This window comes from Aulonocara stuartgranti (genome assembly GCF_965226115.1).
Source record: "Aulonocara stuartgranti genome assembly, chromosome: 4".
Taxonomy (NCBI): Eukaryota; Metazoa; Chordata; class Actinopteri; order Cichliformes; family Cichlidae; genus Aulonocara; species Aulonocara stuartgranti.
The window spans coordinates 10,079,859-10,101,833 of NC_138942.1; the positions used below are offsets into that span (position 1 = coordinate 10,079,859).

The 21,975-nt window shown below is 39.1% G+C and overlaps 1 protein-coding gene across 2 annotated transcripts; it reads left to right on the forward strand.

Annotated features, from left to right (window-relative positions):
- Positions 1-568: 568 nt before the first annotated feature.
- zc3h7a (zinc finger CCCH-type containing 7A) lies at positions 569-21,921 on the forward strand. 2 transcript variants are annotated; one of them, XM_082529579.1, is made up of 23 exons: positions 569-743; positions 2,045-2,147; positions 6,579-6,618; positions 6,813-7,016; positions 8,621-8,779; positions 10,580-10,660; positions 11,922-11,975; positions 12,062-12,101; positions 12,197-12,540; positions 12,628-12,880; positions 12,977-13,011; positions 13,101-13,245; positions 13,385-13,543; positions 14,699-14,904; positions 15,549-15,649; positions 15,809-15,990; positions 16,143-16,216; positions 17,978-18,114; positions 18,197-18,302; positions 18,403-18,511; positions 18,602-18,735; positions 20,630-20,793; positions 20,883-21,921. In XM_082529579.1, exons 2-23 carry the CDS (start codon positions 2,080-2,082, stop codon positions 21,070-21,072), a joined length of 2,985 nt encoding a protein of 994 aa, XP_082385705.1. In that variant the 5' UTR covers positions 569-743; positions 2,045-2,079; the 3' UTR covers positions 21,073-21,921. The 2 variants fall into 2 exon arrangements, with proteins under 2 accessions (XP_082385705.1, XP_082385706.1); XM_082529580.1 differs by having other exon boundaries at positions 17,981-18,114.
- The last annotated feature ends 54 nt before the right edge of the window (positions 21,922-21,975 follow it).

Consider the following 21,975-nt stretch of genomic DNA (forward strand, 5'->3'; position numbering starts at 1 on the left):
CGCTGTCAAAGAAAGATTTGCACAAGGGTTGATGGAGAGGAGCTGTGGATGCCTCGGGCTCAGCGGTCTGAAATGTTGTGCTTTGTAGATTGTAAGGAGATTGAAAGTGGGTGCCTTGCCAATGTATATGCATTAGAGAGAGTCTGAAGTACTGACAATCTTAGAATTATGGTGAGCCCCATGTATGGATTGAGAGAAGGGGAAAAAAGAAAGAAAAAAGAATCAATCAGTTTATTATATAATATATTGTAAAATTATATGCAGATTATACAGTTAGCTATAATTTCTGCATATGTATATTTTAATGTATTGGTTAAAAATCACAACAACAACAAAAAAGATAAAAAAACAAAAAAAAACAAAAAAAACCCTTAAGTCTAAAACATAAAAGTTTATCTCTGTAAGCTACACTGATTCCAATGATTAGGGGACTATTCTAGCTGTAGGGTACACTTTGGACAGGTTGTTGCTAATAAGAATAAACAAATATCCACGTGTTTTGTCTTATTATTAATCGCCACACACCTAAATCCTACTTGCTACAACCTTTCAGTGCCTGTAGGGGCACCAGAGCTAATGGACTCGATGTTTGCGCTCGCTTGCATCAGAGCAGAAAAAGAAGCAAAGGGCGGCCTTCAGCGATATCCCACATTTAGCCAAGTTCTTTTAGCTATAACGAAAAATCACTTTCCCTCCCTTTAGATAGCCGATGTAAGGTTTGTGCGGAATAAAGACTCATTCATGTAAGTGTGAACGACAGCTACTTCTTATCCATTTCTTTGATATTTATTGTGTGTTAGCTACAGCTAAACAGCTACACCTCGCTATTGTTTGCGTTGAGGAACTAGTTTAACTTAGGCATGCCTATGCTTTGTTAGGTTCAGTCTACTTCCTAGAAACTTAGGCGAGTAGCGTCGTGTTTTTGGTAACGTCCGCGTATTTCTGCATACATAGAAGACGTGTGTTGTATCACTTCGGTATATTTTGGAACAGTATGAAAATTGCTAATATTTGCTAGCCGATGGTGATGGCTGGTGAGAACTGGACGGTCCCTGTCCGCGGGTAACACACGTGCGCTAACTGTTATGCGCCCATTATCGGACATATTCACGAAGCGCTTTCCCTCCTCTCCTGTAAAACTTTGTTGAAATAAATGTATTCTCCACACAGTGCTGTCTTCATATAGAGGAGAGTGCTTAGTGGCTAGAAAGAAAAAAAAAGCGTGTCTAAACACAAAAGCACTGCAATAATAAAGTTAATTTCGGTCCGACTGTTAAGTTAATGGAACATAACTTAGCTTTAGACGGTTATACTAGTCTAAAGCTAGTATAACCGTCCGCATGACTCGGTAGCAGCCCATATTCTCTTCCGATTAGCAACCACAATTAAGAAGTGCCTTTGAAAATGTTTAGAAATGACAGGTGATATCATGTTATTTATGACCATCCAGGGTTGACTGCTTCATTTACCGGGTTTATGCGCCGTGGCCGCAGTACTGTCAGAAGGTGATAAATGCTCGAAGACTTGTGCACATTGTTTAGCACACAGTGTGCACTTTGTGTTGATGAATTTCGTGACAAACCCAAAAATATTTACATGAGGCAATGAGCTATCCGATGATGGAGCGCTTGATTCCAGATGCTAAGTTTAAATGGGTCCTAACGGCTCTGCTTATTGTCAAACTCTTCAGGTGTGTAGGTTTTGTAGCTTTCTATGGCTTCTACATTATACTAACCCGTATCTGCTCTGTTGTTACTGTTATTACCTCGCAAGCTAACAAAATGTTTAGCGTCACTTTCCGGAACTAAAAGCATGTCGTCATTACTAAATGCGGAAGCTAGAAATAATGGAAGGCAAGCGGCAAAGAAGCCCCTGATAAGTTGAAATCATATACTGACGGTTAACACTGAGCAAAGGAGCTTTTTAGTTAGTACAATCTGCCCGTGTCCAGTCAATGATGAGAAGTAATTTTTTTATTTATTTAGTTTTCACCTGTCATTTTAAAATGACTCTACTGAATCTTCTGATTCTGATACAATTTCAGGTGCTGACTGAGGGAAAGGGACAAAACACGCAGACATGTCTGGAGCGTGTCTGGACAGAAGGACCCGCTGGCAGGAGATTCAAAAGGGCCTCCAGTTCATCCAGTAAGTGTCCCTGGTTTGTTTCTTTTTCTTCAGTGTGTGACTGTTTTCCTGAGCCATTTATTAGTTAGTCTTGGTCAGCTTTGGCAACTATTTTGATAATCTGATAATCATCTTATTGGTTTGTTTACATACAAAAAATTAGGGTCTGTGAAAGTGTGGTTTTTCATTCTATTATGGTTTTGCATGTGATGTCATGTGCATATTGCTCAAGAGCTGTCCGCCTCATTAGATGTGATAACCGGTAGAGATCACATCCAATAACTTGTGTATATATATATATTTTTTCATATTTATATTACTGCCTCTTCTTCATCTGCTTCCTACACCATTACTCTCTCCTGCTCATTGCTCTCATCCTCTTTCTCCCCACTCCTGAACTGACGTTAGTTGCCATACTTAAAAGTAAACATAGGGTTCTAGCATAATAATGTTTAGTAGGTTATTCACTTACTTGACGTGTCAGGATTGCTACACATCTAAAATGGCCGAAACGTTCATGTCACATGGGAAGCGATCACGTGTCTGCAAAACCACAATCTCTCATTTATGTTTTAAGATTCGTACATTAAAATTTTCATCATCTTTCTCTTCATCCGCCTCCTCCCTCGTCTCCACCTTATCGACTTCCTCCTCACTTCAAGCCTTGATGTGAGGAGGAAATCTCTTGATTTCAAATTAGGGATCTAACAAAAGAAAACTCTATATAATGTTTATTTATAATGAGTGTTGTCACAGTAAGTTATTGTCACTAGCTGTCATCAGACTTGCAGCCCTTCTGTCTCTGGACAGCTAACGATAGATGGCTGTAAGCTAATGTTATGCCAGTGTCCTAAAACACTCTGACTTTCACTCACATTTTGATTACATTGTCAGACCGTATGAGAGTTTATTTGCTAAGTTTACGAGTCATTAACAACATTACACCCACTTCAAAGAAAATTTGAGTAATGAGCTGTGCTTACTTAGGTTCAGGAGATCCTCAACAACTCTCCTCAGTATTGTGGTCAGAGGTGAGGTTCATTGACTCATTACTCCAGGTTAAGGCAGAAACAGTGGGAGAAACATGCTGGTACAAAAGCTCAAAATTCATAGGCAAAAGGAATCAGTGACAATAATAGTTTATATCCTTGTATCAGAATATTAGATTACTTGGGTATTCAAACAAGTTACTTTTGAATTTTTACATATACATACATACATTTTTTTTTAACATCAGTTTGACTCACTTTTTCCTTCTTTGAATTTGGGTATCATTGACATTAACATATATAGTGATGCCACGATACCAAAACATTTAGTAGTCAGTACTCAATAGAATCGCATGATTCTCAATACTCAAACAAAATGATCCTCTTATGTAGTTAAACAAAATATGTATTAAAAAGTTGTTGTAAAACATGGAGTCAGATCTTTTATTTAAAATGCATGCATGTTGTGTTGACAGAATACAGACTGAAATGTTAGGATGTTTGCAGAATAGCCTACTAATATTACAGCTACGTTACATCAGCATTAGGGCTGCAACTAAAGGTTAGTAATACAAATTAAATTGCTAGTAGGATTTAAACAAAAGTTAATGTGCAAATAGGAAATTAAAAACGGCTTCTGTCCATAAGTTAGGGTTTAAATTAAATCAAAAAGATTTTCTTTCCAGCTCATGAATTCACGATTGCAGTGAACATGCTCTGGAGTGACGCTTGCTCTTATCTTTGAGATGATGTTCCCAGATGCTGATAACCATCCTAAAGATGCTCTCTGTCATTACTTCAGCCATTTGAGAGGTGCAAAGCCTGGAAACTCATCTTAATACTAGTAAAACAGAATTAGAAAAAACTGTTACTTATCAGAAATGTAGTTATATATCATAGTTTCTCAGATGGCGTAGTGTTCAATGTCAATTAAACTAAATAATTATTGACATGATCCAACCTACAGATTAACTACCTAAAGATAGGTGAAAGACTATTCAGAAGAAATGTTAATGTGTGAGGGGGGGGACTTAAGTTTGTAGCTACTTCTGTTTAATTGTTTCCTCTTGCGTATCACTCATTGGCTAACAAAATTTACATAGTGTTCGCTTAGCAAGCATCATGCTGAGAAGTTTTCCGACAGGTAAGCTAACATAAACATTACTGTAAAAACCTAAACATTATCGTACAAACATTAACATAAATGAGACATCAATGCAATGCACCAACTTAACGCCCTAAATCTGATCATTCAGAGTTGACATCACAGCTCCATTGTGTCGTGGAAGGTTTGGTTTATTTGAACACTGCTTTTTAAGAGTGAACCATTATCCCTTTGTCAGCCACCCTTGAGTGCAAAGTACTCTCATAGCTGAATCTGCCTTTCTTGAGTTGGAGCAGAGCTGCACTACTTGCCATCTTCCAAGTGTAGTTTTTGCTGTCCCATTTGTATTTTTCCCTGTGCTTGTGGGCTTTGTTTCTAGTATTCTACTTCAGCATGTTTGGCTAGATTAGAACACTTATATCCTTCTTCAGTTTCAGAAGAATGGCCACCTCTGTGCATACATCGCCTGTGGATGTTGGTATGGAATCATAAGTAGTATTGATTCTGGTGACATCCCTGACGTCCCCCCTTCAGTGTAATCCTGTCACACAATATAAATACATTTCTTGAGGTTTTAAGCATGTAGCACATGGCTTCTTCATATGATATTACACTATTTTTTTTTTTTTTTTTTTTTTAAACACTATTTTGCTCTTCACTCTACTCTGAGCCCCTCCCAGATGGCCAAACTCCTCACCCTATCTCTAAGGGAGAGGCCAGCCACCTTTTGGAGAAAGCTGATTTTTAACGCTCGGATCTGCGATACCGTTCTTTCAGTCACTACCCAAAGTTCATGACTGTAGGTGAAAGTAAGCACGTCAACCAGTAAATCGAGAGTTTTTGCTTTTACACTCAGCTCTCTCTTTACCACAATGGACCGGTACAGTGTCCGCATCGCTGCAGCGCCAATCCGTCTGTCGATCTCGCGCCCCCCTCTCTGCTGACTCACAAACAAGACCCCGAATACTTAAATTCCGCTACTTAAAATACTTAGTCAGATAACACAATACCCATTGGATGATTGTAAAGGAACAGATTGAAAATAAAATCTTGTCTTTCTACCCCCCCCCCCCCCCCCCCCCCCCCCCCCTTTAAGAGTAACTAACAGTCCACCACAATCTCATTGGGTTGTTAATATCAGTTGGAGGTAAGAGAGACAGCCGATTACTGGTATTACTTCAGTTTTGTTTCTAGCTTCGTATTCAAGCATCAGGCAGAATTCCTTTATGACCACATGTTGTTTTAGAGCTGAGCAAAGCAGTTTAGCTTTTCATTTCATCTAATCCACCAAGGGCATTTTGTTTTAAAACAAAAGTGATACTTAAAATACTATGGTGAATGCCGTCACTGTGATGTAGTCTGTGTGTGTAAAGTTGACAAAGATGAATGAAATAGGTCTGCCACTTAGATTTTTTCACACCGAATCATTAAATACTTAATTGTTCAAAAACATGGCAACGAGCAAAGTGGTATTTTGTTGTATGCAGAGGAGCTCATCATGCCTTGGTTGAAAGGACTGCCTAGAATATATCGCCCTCCTACTCCACTGTTTAAAAGAAGAAATGCAACTCTACATACCAGGCAGCAGCTGTAGTGGAAAACAGCCTTTGAGAAAAAAAAGACAAACTTTTCCATGATAGCATTTAATGGCACAATGGAACCTTTTAGTGTAGCAATTTATCCAGCTAGTTTAACATTGCATCAAATAATTGATGACTGTTGATGATATTAAGCTTGATAATGACTGTAGGTCTGTGTTGACATCTAAATGAAATGTAGGTTTGTGAACTGCTTGTGACATAAACCACACCCTGATTAGAATCGTAATACAATTTTACTTCCTGGCAGTCACTACTATTTAGTATAACTTAACAATACAGTCAGAACCAAACCAGTAGATGATGATGATAATAATAATAATAATGGATTGCATTTATATAGCGCTTTTCGGGACCCCTCAAAGCGCTTTACAATTCCACTATTCATTCACTCTCACATTCATACACTGGTGAAGGCAAGCTACAGTTGTAGCCACAGCTGCCCTGGGGCAGACTGACAGAGGCAAGGCTGCTATATCACGCCATCGGCCCCTCTGGCCAACACCAGTAGGCGGTAGGTGAAGTGTCTTGCCCAAGGGCACAACGTCCGAGACTGTCCGAGCCGGGGCTCGAACCGGCAACCTTCCGATTACAAAATGGATGGTTTGGTTTCAATACAGTTTTTAGGATGTTTTACTTTAAAAAAAAAAAAGGGTAAAAAAGATCAGCGTAATTAATGTAATTTACAGTTTCTCACACACATACATAATTTATTTAATGGCTGGCACTTTGTAATTTCATTTTTATTTCTTTCTTCTAGATCAACCCTTCCATTTCCTGGGAGTCAGGAGCAGTATGAGGTAAGCAGTGTAAATTTGAATGTACGGTGACCCAGTTCCATCAAAATTTGAGTTAAACAAATTTGATGTTATTTTAATTTATTGGGTAAAAAAATAAAAGGCAACATGTAATTTCCTGCATCTGTGTAAAGACGTATTACTATATTACTGGACTTTGTATGTTTTGTTTTATTTGTATGTTTTAAATTTTCCAGGTGTTCATAAAGGACCTTGTGTGGAATCTGTTTGGAGAAGGAAACGACGTGTTTAGGGAAGGAGAATGGACAAAATCCATCGAGATGTTTACTGAAGCACTGAATATAGCAGATTATGCTGAATCAGAAGATATCTGTGTTCAAACAGGTTTACTAGAAAAGCTGTATGCAAATCGAGCTGCGGCATACCTAAATATTGTTCCGGTAAGTTGTGAGCACGACATTGATCACAAGTCACTTTCAAACTTTGCTCTTAAATTTTACATATTAGTTTTGTTAGTAAAATGCATAATGGTGAGAAGGAAAACTTTAAGGATAAGATACTGTACTAAAATTTTGGATGTGAAAAACAAGCTACCTTATTGTTTGGTCTGTTTGTGCTGTTGGCAAAGTGATTTACTTAATCATATTTTTTTTTCGTTGCTCCCCTGCTCTGCTGTGTAATTGTTATTGTAGTCTGTTGGTAGATGGTTGCTATGACACATGTCATGCACTATTCAATTTTTTGTGGATGGGAAGATGTTGTGAAATTAAAATGACAGAATGTTTTAATAAGGTTTCTTAGGTGCATAAATGCTAGAAATGGGTCATTTTAACCCAGTGGTATGTGGTTGCTAGGCAGCATGATAATGTCATTATTTGCCATGTAAATAAGAAACTTAATGGGTTTAAGATTTATCTGTGTGCCAAATTTGGTTGCTCAACTGATTGCCAGAGCAATTTGGTAGTGAAGGAATACAAACAGTGTGTTCAGATTGAATTCAGTTTGAATTCAGACTGCATTGACAGGAGAAAGTTTCCTCTGTAAGTAAGATGGACACATTCCAGGGGCTCAGCACAGTCTAAATGCAGTCCAGAAAGTGTAGCAATGTCTCTCTGGAGCACATCATACTACACTCACCATATTCCTTCTGGAACTTAATCACTGCTCTGAGCTCATCCATGATATTGTCCAGGGTCCTCGCATTCCTCGTGATGATAGCTGTACAGACGGTTTATATTTCCCCCTGTTTAACCCTGTGCTTAGCTCCTCTGAAAACATGTGGGGTTTTTTTTTTTTTTTTCTTTTTTTCATATCTCTTCTTGAATGTGGGGTGTTTAACTTTGATAACCAGGTCGATTTATGCCAGATATATATTTTTGGTCTTTATAAAAACACATCCAAGAGTTCTGTTCTGTACTGGTGAAGCTGACACTAGATTGATTCGATTTTGGACAGTGATTTAATAACACGTGCTGCTTTTAACTTTGATTTAAATTGTTACCAACACTCTGCATTTAGAAAAAATAAAATATATATAAAATGTCACATTTTAGGAAATATGCTCATTTGCTTTCTTTCTTTGTGAGTGTAATACCTCTCAAGTCTAAATACAGATAGCAACTGCTTAGCACAAAGACAAAGAATCTTAAGAAATGGCTAGTCTTGCTCTAAGATATTAAATTATAGTGTATGTCATGTATTAAATCCATTTCAAACTAGTTGAAAACATATAACAATACACCAGAAAGGTGTAGGTTTCATTCATCAAAATGTAACTTAGTAATGGGAGAGACTGGGTTCCAGTAAATCAAACTGGTGGAAAATCAACCCTACTTTCCTGTTAGTGTGTTTGCCTGTATTGAGTCATGTTACATGGCAGTAAAAGCACTCTGCTGTCTTCAGGGAGGAAAAACAACACACCACACCCTTACCTGAGTCAACTCACTGAACGTGTAATGTCAATTTAGGACACAGGAAACTTTTGTTTTGTGCACACAGACCATGCCTCAGTATTCTTACTATGTAACATGTTTTTTTTCCATAGGGACTCTATGACCAAGCACTAGAAGACTGTGAAAAGGCTCTCCGGTTGAATGAGGGCAACTACAGAGCTCTGTACAGAAAAGCAAGAGCCTTGAAAGAGTTGGGGCGACATCAAGAGGCCTATGAGGCTGTTGCCAAATGCTCTCTAGCAGTGCCTCAGGTAAGGAGGCCCAATCACCCCACCTTTTTTTTGTCATGGACAAGTTAGCTAGTAATTCTCATACTGGATATATATAGAGGATACACCAAATGACTGCTTTAGCAAATGAGCGGGACTTAAGAAAGTTTCATAGACTGATATACCCTGGTCTTCAGTGTAATTAGCAATCGGTTTTGCTTTCTGCCATCTTAATTTACTGATTTCTCTTCCTTTCGTACAAATAGTGCTCAAATCTCAGCTCATGGCTAATGTTGGTGCTATATAAATAAAATTGGATTCAAATGAATACTGAGTTATTCCTACTTAATGCTGTGAAATGAAAACAATACTCTGCTTTAAGTGTTACGAGTGCATAAATGCTAATAAGGCCTGACTTAGATTTCTGTGGGGAGTCTTTACAGTTTTCTTTACAACTAAACCTACATAAATGGCTGACATTGTCGCAGGTATTTATGTTTGTGCTGGTGCTTTGTGTTAATTATCTTGTGGTTGTGTCCCAGCTGAGAGAAATAAATAAAATGCTGGAACTTTATTTCCCCCTGGGTCTCCCTTCTTTCTGGGGATTTATGCTTCAGCAGGAAAAATACGCCATCTATGTCGTAACTACAAACCGCTCAAACGGCATAGCCTTACGTACGCCGCCCGAGAAATGTAGCTACATGTCAAGTTGGCACAGCCTCAAAATATTGTGATTGGCCTGTTCATCATTGTTTCCTCCTATCTGCTTTTTTGCTGCACTTTTTGAATTTATCAATGAGAGGATAACAATCATCCTCTCAATAAAAGGAATAGCAACCATAGCATCAACATAAGGATTCACAAATGTCAGCAAATTCTTGAAGGGTAATCGTGGCAATTGTCGTATACGAGGGAAATATACAAAGATGTGGAAAAGCGTGAGGGACAACAATGTTAGCCCCTGAAGGGGGAAAAACCTGACCATAACAAAGGCCTGCTTTAGACTTCCACAGGTAGACTTTGTAGAGCGCAGAGACCATAGGGTTTTTATAGGAGTTTGAGGTTACGACGTATCAGAAGCATAAATCACCAGTAATTGGTCATTTTAGCCTAATGGTAGGTGGTTGCTTGGCCACATGGCCTATATGACAGAGAAGCACCTTCAGGGGCAGACATACCTGTATGCCAAGTTTGTCTGCTTAACTCTTGATCGTGTAGGAGTATTTTGCAGACAGAGATTTTAAAGATTTTGTTATAGTGAGTTAGAGATTGTTTTCATAAAAGGTGTATTGTGCTGCATAAACCATATACCAGAAGTATGAACATGTGCTGTTACATTCACTGGATCTTTGTAGTAAAGGTATAAAAGTAGTAATTCTACATGTGCACTTTGAATCATCATAGATAATATAAAAAATGAAGAAAGTTTGGTCTGTAGCCAAATTTTTGTCCACCTCCACCCACACCCTTTCTTTCCCCTAACCTCTGTACGCATTCTGGTACAGAAATTTGCTTGCTTGAAGGACTGCAAATGTAACCTTGGATACAAAAAATGTCAGGAAGACTTTGTATTACAGCCATGCTTTAAGAAGCTCTGCTTTATAAAGTAGTGGTCTCAACTGCACCATGTTTCTGTCATGTATTTGTATAGAATACTATGAATGGAGGGGGGTATCTGTCAGATTTAATTTTAGATAGACTCTCCAGGTTGGTAAAATAGTGCAGTGAAAAATTTCGAGAAAAAAAAAATCTTAATTTAACATGAATAGGATGTAGGAGATTATTAATAGCTGTAAAACATAAAGAATCAAAGGCGGTAACTGTCCTATGTTGTTTCCCCAGGACTCCAGTGTCACACAGCTGACTCAGGACCTTGCCAAAACTTTGGGGTTGAAAATCCGTAAAGCTTATGTGAGGAGTAAGGTATGGATGTATGATGACAAAGGGGACCTGTTAGGTTTTTCAGAATTTTCTTTATTTTTTTGTATATCCGCTAATTAAGCAATGACTTACAAACCCTGCTTCTGGGTCCAAGCTCCTACTGTGTTCATTAAGGCTGTTCTCTTTTTTACATGTTGCAATGCTCTGTATATTTTTTTTTATTTATAAACAAACCCCTTAAAAAATTCCTGTGATTGTTGTATGCTTCTCTAGCTGTTCATTAGCACAGTTCATATGTATCACATCTTTAGGCTTAGTTTTTAAAACCCTGCGATGTAACTATTCTTCACAAAAGAATATCTCTGAGGCTCAGTAGGTGCATGACTAACCCTGTGTTGTGGATCGATCATCACAGGCATTCTCTTGACTGAAGTTTGGTCTGTTTTCAGCATCTTTTTCACTGCCACATGATTGCATCTGTCTCTGCCCAACAGGGACACTCAACTTAACGTTCATCCTCCATTCCTGTTTAGTTTTCAGTCTCCATTGATGTTCAAAGAGAGAGCAGAGCTGCACGTTTTTTGTTTTTTTTGTTTGTTTGTTTTATTTATAAATCCCTCTGTCAGAACAAGGTGGATCAACTTTAGATGGAAACTAGCAAGCTAACTTCCTGCTGACTTTAGGTTCTGTTACACTTCAATCCTGTAAAGCCCCTTTTTCATGGATACCTGGATGTTAAACTTTATCGTAACACGTGGGAGAGCAACCACACGGAACATTTTATTGACAAGTTAGGGCAATTTTAACTCTGCGATATCAGTGTTTGTTTGAGTTTGGACCTGGAAATGATGATGATGTCAGACTTAAGGCAGCTAAAATATTTGACATAAACGTGTAATCCCTACAATCCAAAAGCTCAGGATTCAGAGTGCACTAAAAGTTAAGCTTGAGTCAGATTTTACAACTTTTGGCTTAATGTGATGCTAATCAGTTGCTTTGCTTACTGCAGTTGTCCCTGTCTGTGAGCCCACACCTGCTCTCCACACATACTCCACCTGACCACCTGTTGTTTAGACTTTCTGTTCACAATGGAATAGCCACTCAGAACAAAGTTTGCTTAAAGGAAAAGGAGCTAAAACTGCTCTGTCCAAAAAAAACCCAGCTTGGAGCATAATGGGTCCCCGGTTACGCTCAAAACAAGTAAAACCACTCTGATTCATGGAGGTGGTTTTCAATGAATTGCTGTGTTAATCGAATGATAAGGAAGTGAATTCATAAAAAGATTTTATTTATTTATTTACAGCCTGCCTTGAATGTTTTGAGAGGATCAAGTTATCAAGATGCGTCATGTGACAAGGTAAGCAACCTCAGCCACACAAAAGAAAATATGTAGCAGTAGTTTTCCAAGACACAAGGTGATCAATAACAATTTGTATTTTCCAGTTTTCTTATGGCTCAGATTCGGTTGAAAATATAGAAATTGGTAAGTTTTGGTCCTTGATAACCTTTTTATTTGCATATCAAAAGATGCCAGGGCTAAAATCACTCAATCTGTCCATCCTGTTATGTGTTTTTTAGAAGTGCCTCAGTTAACCCAGGATAGCAGTGTTTTGACTCCAGGACCAGCTCCCATCCAACTTCCGGTGGCAGTGCACCTACCTCTGAATGAAGCAGTGGTGGATGAACTCCCCTCTACCAACAATATTTCATCTGTCCCCTCATCTGAACCTCCAGGCTTCGAATCTGTCGCCCTGCCTGTGTCTGCATCCACGTCCGATCCCCTCCCTGCACTCACATTCGTAAATGGGTGCCGAGCCAGTAAGCCTTACCCAATTCTTGATACTAGTCAAGATTTTGATACGGACATCATTGGGGACGACCTAGATGATCTTCTGGACCAAGCTGGCCCCGAATCTACTATGGTTAGTTAGCAGAATCCCTGGCAAATCAATAAGACAGTGAGTTTATATTTGAACAGACGTGTGACTTTCCCTAATCTCCTCTGTCAGGTTATTCCTACGGTGAAGGGGCCTCTTCCTTTACCTGCCAGTATTGCCTCAGGCAGTTCCATGTCAAGTCCATTCCTGATGCCATCGCACATCAACCCTTTTCTCCCCAGTGGTCCACATCAGTGCACTGTAACGCTGCCGCCTCTCTATCACAAATCGGGGTCAAGTGCGTATTTTGGTATGGACACTTTTGACCCCATTTCACCACCACTGGACTCTCTGGATAGTCTCAGCATATCAGACTTTAAACCAGGTATGCTACTTCACCTCTTTACTTGGGCTAAGATCACTATTTTTCCATCTGTATCAGATACACAAATAAGCATTTTTTCCCCTCCTACTGTCACAGTTTCAGATTATGCTCCAAGTGGATTCCTTCCACAGGTAATTACTGTTTATCAATAATATCGAACCATCATCAGTTCAATCTTTGTTACAGGCTCATATCACATTGTTTTTCTTTGTTATTACAGATCAACAATAATCACACCCCAATGGGGATGGCTGTGGGTATGCCTGATGTAAAAGGCCTCCCTGCTGCTGTTGATTTAGCAAAGAACCCCCTAGCTGAAACGCATGAATTCAAACAAGCCTGTTCAGTGTGCTATGTCAAAACTGGTGAGGAATTGTTTTGACAGTACACTTATTTAACTGTCTGCTTTTTGTTCTGCTGTAAGCTCAAATTTGTCACCGTCTTTGAGGATGGGATGGGAAGTAGGGTTTGGTGCAACTTGTTTCATATTTTCTCTATTCACAGGGCCTGGAGTGTTGGATTACACACTTCATACGGAAGACCATAAATGCAAAAAGGATGTATTACTTGGCAGAATCAAGCATTTGCCAGACAAAACATGGAAACTCATTCGACCCAGACCAACAAAAACTCAATATGTTGGACCTTATTACATTTGCAAAGGTTAGTTAATTTATTTTTAGTGTAAATGCCTTTCTCACAACCTGTTTCATTTATTTATGTTGATTCCCCAAAGCATGGATGGGGAACTCTTGGCCTCATGGGCCGGTGTCCTGCAGGTTTTAGATGTGTCCTTGATCCAACACAGCTGATTCAAATGGCTAAATTACCTCCTCAACATGTCTTGAAGTTCTCCAGAAGCCTGGTAATGAACTAATTATTTGATTCAGGTGTGTTAACCCAGGATGATATCTAAAACCCGCAGGACACCGGCCTGGAGTTCCCCTCCTTTACACTAAATCAAAACATTAATTTACGTTTGTTTTGCCAAGAAATACCTGAATTATCAAAGCTCTTTTTGCACATTTGCATTGTTACATTGCGCTTATTTTGTTATGTTCATCTTCAGCTCCGCATTGTTATTGTTTGATAACTTTGCAAAAAAACCTTAATTATCATATAATTACCAGTTCAGCTCCTCTCCCTTTTAAGGCTACGCTGTCTTTAAACTTTCTTCTGATTGGTTGCCACTCCCAAATAGAAGTTTGGTCTGTATTTTATTTGATCATCCACCATTTTAACTGTATACATGACATAGAAAATAAGGAAAAGCTTAATAGCCCCACTTTAAACTCGAATCATTTACCACCTTTTTACAGAGACTGAATAAGATAAGAAATCCCTCTTAGTAGGTCCCATTCCCTCTTTGCTTGTTTACACTAAAACCAACAAATGTGGCGTAATGCTGTCCCAGTGTGCGTTTTCAGAAAGCTTGCCAGCATTCTGAAATCAGAGGCATGACGTGTATTACAACAGTGTCAGTGTCTAGTGTAGCGTGTCCCCCCCCCCCCCCCCCCCCCCCCCCCCACACTGGCTTTCTCATGAACACAGATGTCAGTTCAGCTCTGTGACTAAGTCTGCCTCTGGCTTAAAGGAGCAACAACAATATGCCCCATTCCCTCTCTGTACCTTTCACTCAGAAAAGCAAGGCAGGAAAAAATCATGCAACAGCACTGCTATTTCCTGTTTTATTTTACCTACTTATCCCTACTGAACATGTACACATTTATCTTCAGAGGAACATCTGTAACATGTTTTATGACTGACTTTGCTTCTAGCACTCTTTGTGATAATAAAACGTGACCTTGCGTGTTGCAGAGGTGGCTGTTGGAAAAGATTGCTTGTATCCTGGCCACTGCACATTTGCATACTGCCAAGAAGAAATTGATGTTTGGACTCTGGAGCGGAAAGGATTTATTTCCAGAGAACTGCTCTTCGATCCTTTTGGGCCAAACTCCAACATCAGGTTGACTGTTCCCAAGATCTTGCAGGAGCATCATGGGATATTCATGTTTCTCTGTGGGGTGTGTATTTTGATTTAGTGTCTTATCCAAAACTAGTGTGGATGTATGCAAGGCATGACCAGTACTTCTGGTTAAGTTATATTAAAGTGCCAAATCTTCGCTTTAAAAAGATTTATATTTTCGGTTCAGTGTTTTAAAAGTAATTGGAAATACAAATTCAAGGGGGAAAAATCCTCACATTTAATATTATGCTAAATGTTTTGGTGCGAAACTGTTTTGTTTCAAATAAATGTGCTGATGCACAGATGGTGAAGTAGGATATCTATCAGTGTGCATTCATCTCATAGACTGTAGTGATAGTGTTGTAGTGCTGCTGCATGTGGCCATGTGGGGATTTGTTTGTTTTTTCCTTGTGAGTTGAGGAGAAAATCTTTGGCCTCGTTGTAAATTGATTCTTTTGCTCAAATATGTTAAATGCAGAAAACAATGCAGACATTTATGAAATGAATAAACTGGCTCATTTAACCACAGTAGTAAATATATTTTTCATTTTCATTGGAATGGAATGAGAGACACTTTTTATGCTGCTCACGTTTTATAGGTGATCAAAGTGTGTATAGCATAAAAGTGTGTATATATAGTTTATTGTCTTGTTAGTTTAATGCCTAAAACAGATATTTTATGGGAAATGTGCTGTTCTGCAGGTGTGCTTTGACCACAAACCCAGAATAATCAGCAAGACCAACAAAGATGACCCTTCAGTTTGTTCTCATCCTGTGACAAAGCATGACTTTGAGGATCATAAGTAAGTCAATCACCATTTCAGCACATGAAACCATCCTCATTTTATTTGTGACTTAAAGGATTTACTCTTACAGTGTTTAGATCTTAGAATATGAAGATATTCTGGAAATACATAAGAATTATCAGATTGCGAGTTTGATCACTCTGTTTCTTTTTGAAGGTGCCTGGTCCACATTTTGAAAGAGAATACAGTCCGGTATTCCAAAATAAGACCCTTGAGTCCCCATTGCCAGCTGGATCTTTGTCGCCACGAAGTCCGGTACGGTTGCGTGAGAGAGGATGACTGTTTCTACGCCCACAGCCTCATCGAGCTGAAGGTCTGGATGATGCAGCACGAGCTTGGTAAGACTATTCTTTGAAAATGATACAAGAACTGGGTGGTATTGCATCTGAAATGCTCCCTTTTCTTTCCCATAAAAGATTGTCATTTTAAATGCTATGTTTTTAAAAAAGAAATCAAATTACATGGATATTTGGTTTTCTGGATTACACAGGTATCACTCACGAAAACATTGTCCAAGAGGCTAATAAGTTTTGGAATGCAACAGCTTCATTGCAGGGAGCGCAGGTAAAACCAGTGTTTGTTTGTTTTTCCCTTTCTCTAGTAGGTATTTCTACATTAAACATACATAAAATAACAATAAGAAGAATTTTATTGATCCCAAAGGAAAATTCCTGTCTCTGACATATGAATTTAAGGGTTAAGTGTAAAACATTTCTGTTTTACATTTAACAATAAGGAAATGAAGAACCCGTATTTTAGACCGTTTTTTGCCCTGAATTAAAGTACAGTGGGGGAAGTAATTGTTTGATGCTCTGCTGAATTTCTTTTTTGCTCACAAAGAAATAAACAGTCTCTAATTTTTATGGTATATTCATTTTAATGGAGACAACAATTCAATCAAAACAAAAAATCGATTGCATAAATTGATTTGCGTGTCAATGAGTGAAATAAGTATTTGATACCCTACAGCCCAAACAGAATTCTGACTCCCACAGATTGGGCAAACAGCCATTTAGTCAGTTACAGATACTTGTGCTCTCACAGAGAGCCCTTTTTCACTAGTAAGTACTTGGGTCAGCTCGGCTCAACTCAACTCATTTTTAAGGGCTTTCCATTAGGTGATAGTACCTGGAACCTTTTTAGTACCTACTTGGCTGGGATTCCAAGCAATCTGAGGCAATCCGACCATGTGACCGCATGCCACTGATTGACGTCACTTGATCAGTCATGAGAGCGTCTCCTTTATGAAAATAAAAACGGCCATTTTTGAAACCCGGCAGCAAGGGAAATTGCTACAAATAAAACAACACCATGGTCCCTACATACACCAAGCAGCAGGTATGCCATCTCCATCGTTGTGGTGTTTGTGTTGCATACAAATGACGTCATAGGACTTTTTGCTACGTTGCTATAATGACCCCATGCACATTTAAGTGGTGCGCCGTTGAAATGGAAAACATCTTGAGTCAAGTAAGTACTAGTGGAAAAGGGCTATGAAATGTCTTCCATTACAACCTTTCCACCACCAAGACCAAAGGGCTGTCAGAGGATGTCACTGACAAGACTGTAGACCTGCACAAGGCTGGAAAGACCATCAACATGTACAGGCCTATCTTAAGTTTGCCAGTGAACCTCTAAGTGTCTAAGAGAAGGCGAGACGAGAACCTCTTTCTCTCAACCAGAACACTGAAGATGGGTAGTGGATGGGTCTTCCTGCATTACAGTAATCCAAAACACATTGCCAACAGACAAAGAAGTGGCTAAAGAATCATATTAAGGTCATGGAGTGGCCTAGCCAGTCTCTAGTGCTAAATCCTATAGTAAATCGGTGGGAGCTCAAGCTTTGAGTTGCCAACTGGCAGCCAAGAAGCCTAAAGGATTCAGACAGCTTCTATAGAGAGGAGTAGGCCAAAATCCCTCCTGAGATGTGTGCAAACCTGGTGACCAACTACAAGAGGCTGCAACAGGGGTTTCTCCACCAAGCTGTAAGATGCTTTGTTTGGGGATTCAGTGTTATTTTACTCAATGATATCCAAATCAGTTTATAACTTATATGTAATGTGGTTTTTATGGATTTGTGGTTGATATTCTTTCCATTAAAATGACAGTACTACAAACATGACACATTGTTCATTTCCTTGTAAGTGAGCCAACTTACTTGATCTGCTGCTGAATTTGTAATTATTTTCCCCACGCTAAGCTGTTGCCATTGTCATTAGCCTTGCAGTATATACATTCCTTTAATTCTTTTAGTTGTTTCATTGTCGCGAAGGGAAAATTTATATTTAGTCACAGATTTTAACAAGTCCTTCAAAATATAATCAGCAGCTTCCCAGTGCACTGAGAAGATTTGGACCTCCGAATCTGAAGATGATGTTTGTTTGTGGCCAGTGCTGGAGAAACGGCCAACTAAGTGAAGCTGACAAAAACAAGAAGTATTGCACAGCCAAGGCAAGACACACGTAAGTATTTGGATGTCTTTGTGTATGTGGGGGACTACAATCCATTATGTCATTATTGAGTCACGCTGTCTTTCTGTCTCAGGTGGGCAAAAGACAGGCGGGTGGTGCTTGTAAGTTCCCATGAAAGGAAAAAGTGGACAACTGTAAGACCGCTTCCAACCAAAAAACCCATTCCATCTCAATTTGAGGTATGTTTCCAGCACAGTCTTCCCATCTTATATTTGCCAGACATATAATATATTCAGATTTCGAATAATGGAGACCAAATGTTTTCTGGTCTCTGTTTAGATTTGCATGCATGTGACAGCTGGCAAGAAGTGTCAGTACATTGGGAACTGCACATTTGCTCACAGTGTGGAAGAAAGAGACCTTTGGACCTACATGAAGGAAAACAACAGTGAGTTTTGTTGAAGCGATTGGCTCTCTTAATGTGTAAAATTTAATTGGTGAATGTGATGTGGCAAACACATTATATCCCCTCATTTAGTTGGAGATATGGATCAACTTTATGAGCAATGGCTGCAGTCTCAAAGGCCTGGCTGGGGTGATGAAACTTCCACTAACTCAGTCAGAGAAAATGGGAAACAGATCCACATGCCAACTGACTACGCAGAGGAAGTGGTGAGTTGATAAGTTAGTGGATATGAAATGTAGCTCAGTGGCATCTAGTTAATATTGTGCTCAGGGGTGTTTGCAGCTAGACTATTAAATTGTGGTTCTTTCCCTAATTTGCAAGTAAACTACACTACCTGGTAACTATTAACTTAAACTTAATCATTCCTATTTCATTAATGTATAACAACATGGTATTTGTGTGGATGCTATTTCACCTTGTTTTTTAGATTGTCCCTAATTATTCCTGTTTCCTGGTGAGTTCTGCCTTTTAGATAAGTTAGCAGTTTTTAATCGACTAGTACACTAAAGTGTACTTGGACTGAGTGATGCATACATGCCAGAATACATTTTAACGCTGTGCATTATGTCCTGGCTCGCTTTTCGTTTTGGGCCCAGGTGTGGTGTGATAGTATGAAGGTTAACCAAGCCCAAGCGTGGACCAAAAATTGCCCAAATTAAATGGTAAAATGGCCTGTATTTATATAGCGCTTTACTAGTCCCTAAGGACCCCAAAGCGCTTTACATATCCAGTCATCCACCCATTCACACACACATTCACACACTGGTGATGGCAAGCTACATTGTAGCCACAGCCACCCTGGGGCGCACTGACAGAGACGAGGCTGCCGGACACTGGCGCCACCGGGCCCTCTGACCACCACCAGTAGGCAGCGGGTGAAGTGTCTTGCCCAAGGACACAACGACCGAGACTGTTGGAGCCGGGGCTCGAACCGGCAACCTTCCGATTACAAGGCAAACTCCCAACTCTTGAGCCACGATCGCCCCATTAAGTTAAGCCAAAGAGTGCATAAAGTTATGAATCTCATTGTGTTCATACATACTTGGAAGGGGTGTCTGAAAGAGAGAGTGAATGGGCGATCGAAATGGGAGCTGAAATAGTAAGAATTATACTTGGGCATAGATCCTTAAACAGAATGTGAGTTTGGGGTAGAATTGAGAGGAATAGCTATGTGGGGACTGGAGTACAAGCCTGTGCTTACTTTAAGTACACTCTTTTGCCTGGATTATATTTCCTGCGTCCGTGTGATCGCTAAAGTCTGTGTGATATAAATTAGTCATCAGACTAGACTGAGTTATGAGGATGTGGATGTCTGTATTTTTTTTGTGGCTGTGTGGATTCGTATATAAAGAATTTGCATTATAATGCACTAGCTACACATGCGCCCCAGGCAGCATACTTCAGAATTATAAGCGGAAAGTCTATTTGTGTCCTATTCAGTAGAATGTAATTGAGGCTTTGTTCAGTGGCAACATCCGTAATTATGCATCCTGAATTATGAATGTTTTATTTAATTTTTTTTTTTAACTGGAAGCAAAGCCAGTGCTGAATTTCGTTAAATGTGCCTTTTTATTTATTGGCCATGAGGTCAAAGGTCAAATCCTGTATAAGTCTATGGAAAACTATCCTTCAAGCTGACCTCTGTAAAAGGCGTTCTTGTCGAGTTCAACAAGCTCTGTCACTTGTTAAGTTTTATTGTATAGAACATTAAGTTCTTTTTGGAAATGTTGGTTATTCTAAGCATTGTGGCAATTATCCAGGGTTTCTGCTTGAATAGGTGTTAGCCAATTAGCATATGGTTTTACAATCCTATTCGGACGGCACTCGTCGCATCCAGCTTTAATTGAACAAGATGGCCAGTGTGCAAGTTTTATGTAACAGGGCTTCGCCAAATAGTGGGTGATACCATGATTGCTAAATCCATCATTTATCCTGTCTTTCATGAAAGTGTTTTCATTAACAACAATGTTATTCTGTTCCTAGTGCTATTTATTGATGAAGCAGAAAATAGTTGGATCTAGTGTGTCTACTCTGCATATTTTTGTGAAATTTCTAAAATGTATTTATTTGTTAATTAATTAAATGGAATTGTTTCTGCAGGCTGGCAATCATTGTTGGCTCTGTGGTAAAAACTGCAACAGTGAGAAGCAGTGGCAGCAGCATATCACTTCAGAAAAACACAAAGAACGAGTTTTCAACTCTGAGGATGATCAGAATTGCTGGCAGTATCGATTTCCCACAGGCACTTTCAAAGTTTGTGAGAGGTAGGTTTATCAGAAACAACGCATACTATGTGTCTTGTTACGAGTCTGATTGTTTTCGATGGTTGACATTTGCTGTCACTCTTTGGCAGGTTCCTCAAAGGCACGTGCACAGAGGATGACTTGTGTAAGCTGGCTCACGGGGAGCAGGAACTAAAAGAATGGAGGGAGCGCAGGGAATTCCTTTTGATGAAACTTGCCAAAGCCACAAAAGACCATCTTATAGCACCAAATGACAATGACTTTGGAAAATACAGTTTTCTGCTTAAAGACATTAAATAATGACGTGATCACAATATTCATGCACACTTGCAAATGATGCAGTATTCAGTCTCGAATCAGGTCATCTTTGAGGGCCTCTGACGTGCACAGGAAATAGCCTGATCACAGCATGATTTTAAAGGAGGGCATACAGGACAGGCCCCCTGAATGATGGCTGTTTGCTCTGATCAGAATTACAGGAGTGTTATCATTAAAAGCAAATACTGAGTGTTAAAACACTTTCCAGAAGCTTTGCAGTGCACCATTCTGTCATACCTGAAAATGGTGGGGAGGGAGGAAGCACGAGTAAACCTTGATCAGAGTCATGTTCAGATTCTTACAGTTGACCTAAACAAATTTTTTTTTCCCCCACAAACAGTTTGTATATGTTAATGACCTTTTACTGTTTTAAGTATCAATTACTTAAATAAAGAGTTGAGTTGACATTCTTTTATTTTAATCAGTAAGCATAGGTCATCTTCACTTTCCATTTATCTAATAGTGTTACCAATGTAATGGGCACCACACCAAATAAAGCTCCTTTTTTAATCTGTTTTGAAATGGCTTTTATTTAAGCATACACATGCCCAATTCCAGTAACTAAATACAGAAAAGGTGTCCATCTCACTGTAATCATTATGAAAGCAGTTTCATACATTGTTGATTGTTGTATTGTCTTATAATGGTCCATATATTACAAGCCTGTATGTTACAGGTAACATTGTTAGAGTTGAACTAAAATCATTTACATTAAACACAAGTTCAGAGCAATCCTCAGTGATGGCTTTATACACAATGGGGAGTTTTGAACTCTCATGTCAATACTGATGCAGTGTTTTAATAAAGACCTGATGCATTATTGAAAAGTTATTTGACCATGTTTACTTAACAAAGGTATTCTGAAAAAGAGTCAAAACCTCAAAA

Coding starts and splice junctions, on each gene's coding strand:
- zc3h7a (XM_082529579.1), top strand. CDS start 2,080: ATGTCTGGAGCGTGTCTGGACAGAAGGACCCGCTGGCAGGAGATTCAA. Junction 6,619..6,812: donor GGAGTCAGGAGCAGTATGAG/GTAAGCAGTGTA, acceptor TAAATTTTCCAG/GTGTTCATAAAGGACCTTGT. Junction 18,115..18,196: donor ACAGCCAAGGCAAGACACAC/GTAAGTATTTGG, acceptor TTTCTGTCTCAG/GTGGGCAAAAGACAGGCGGG.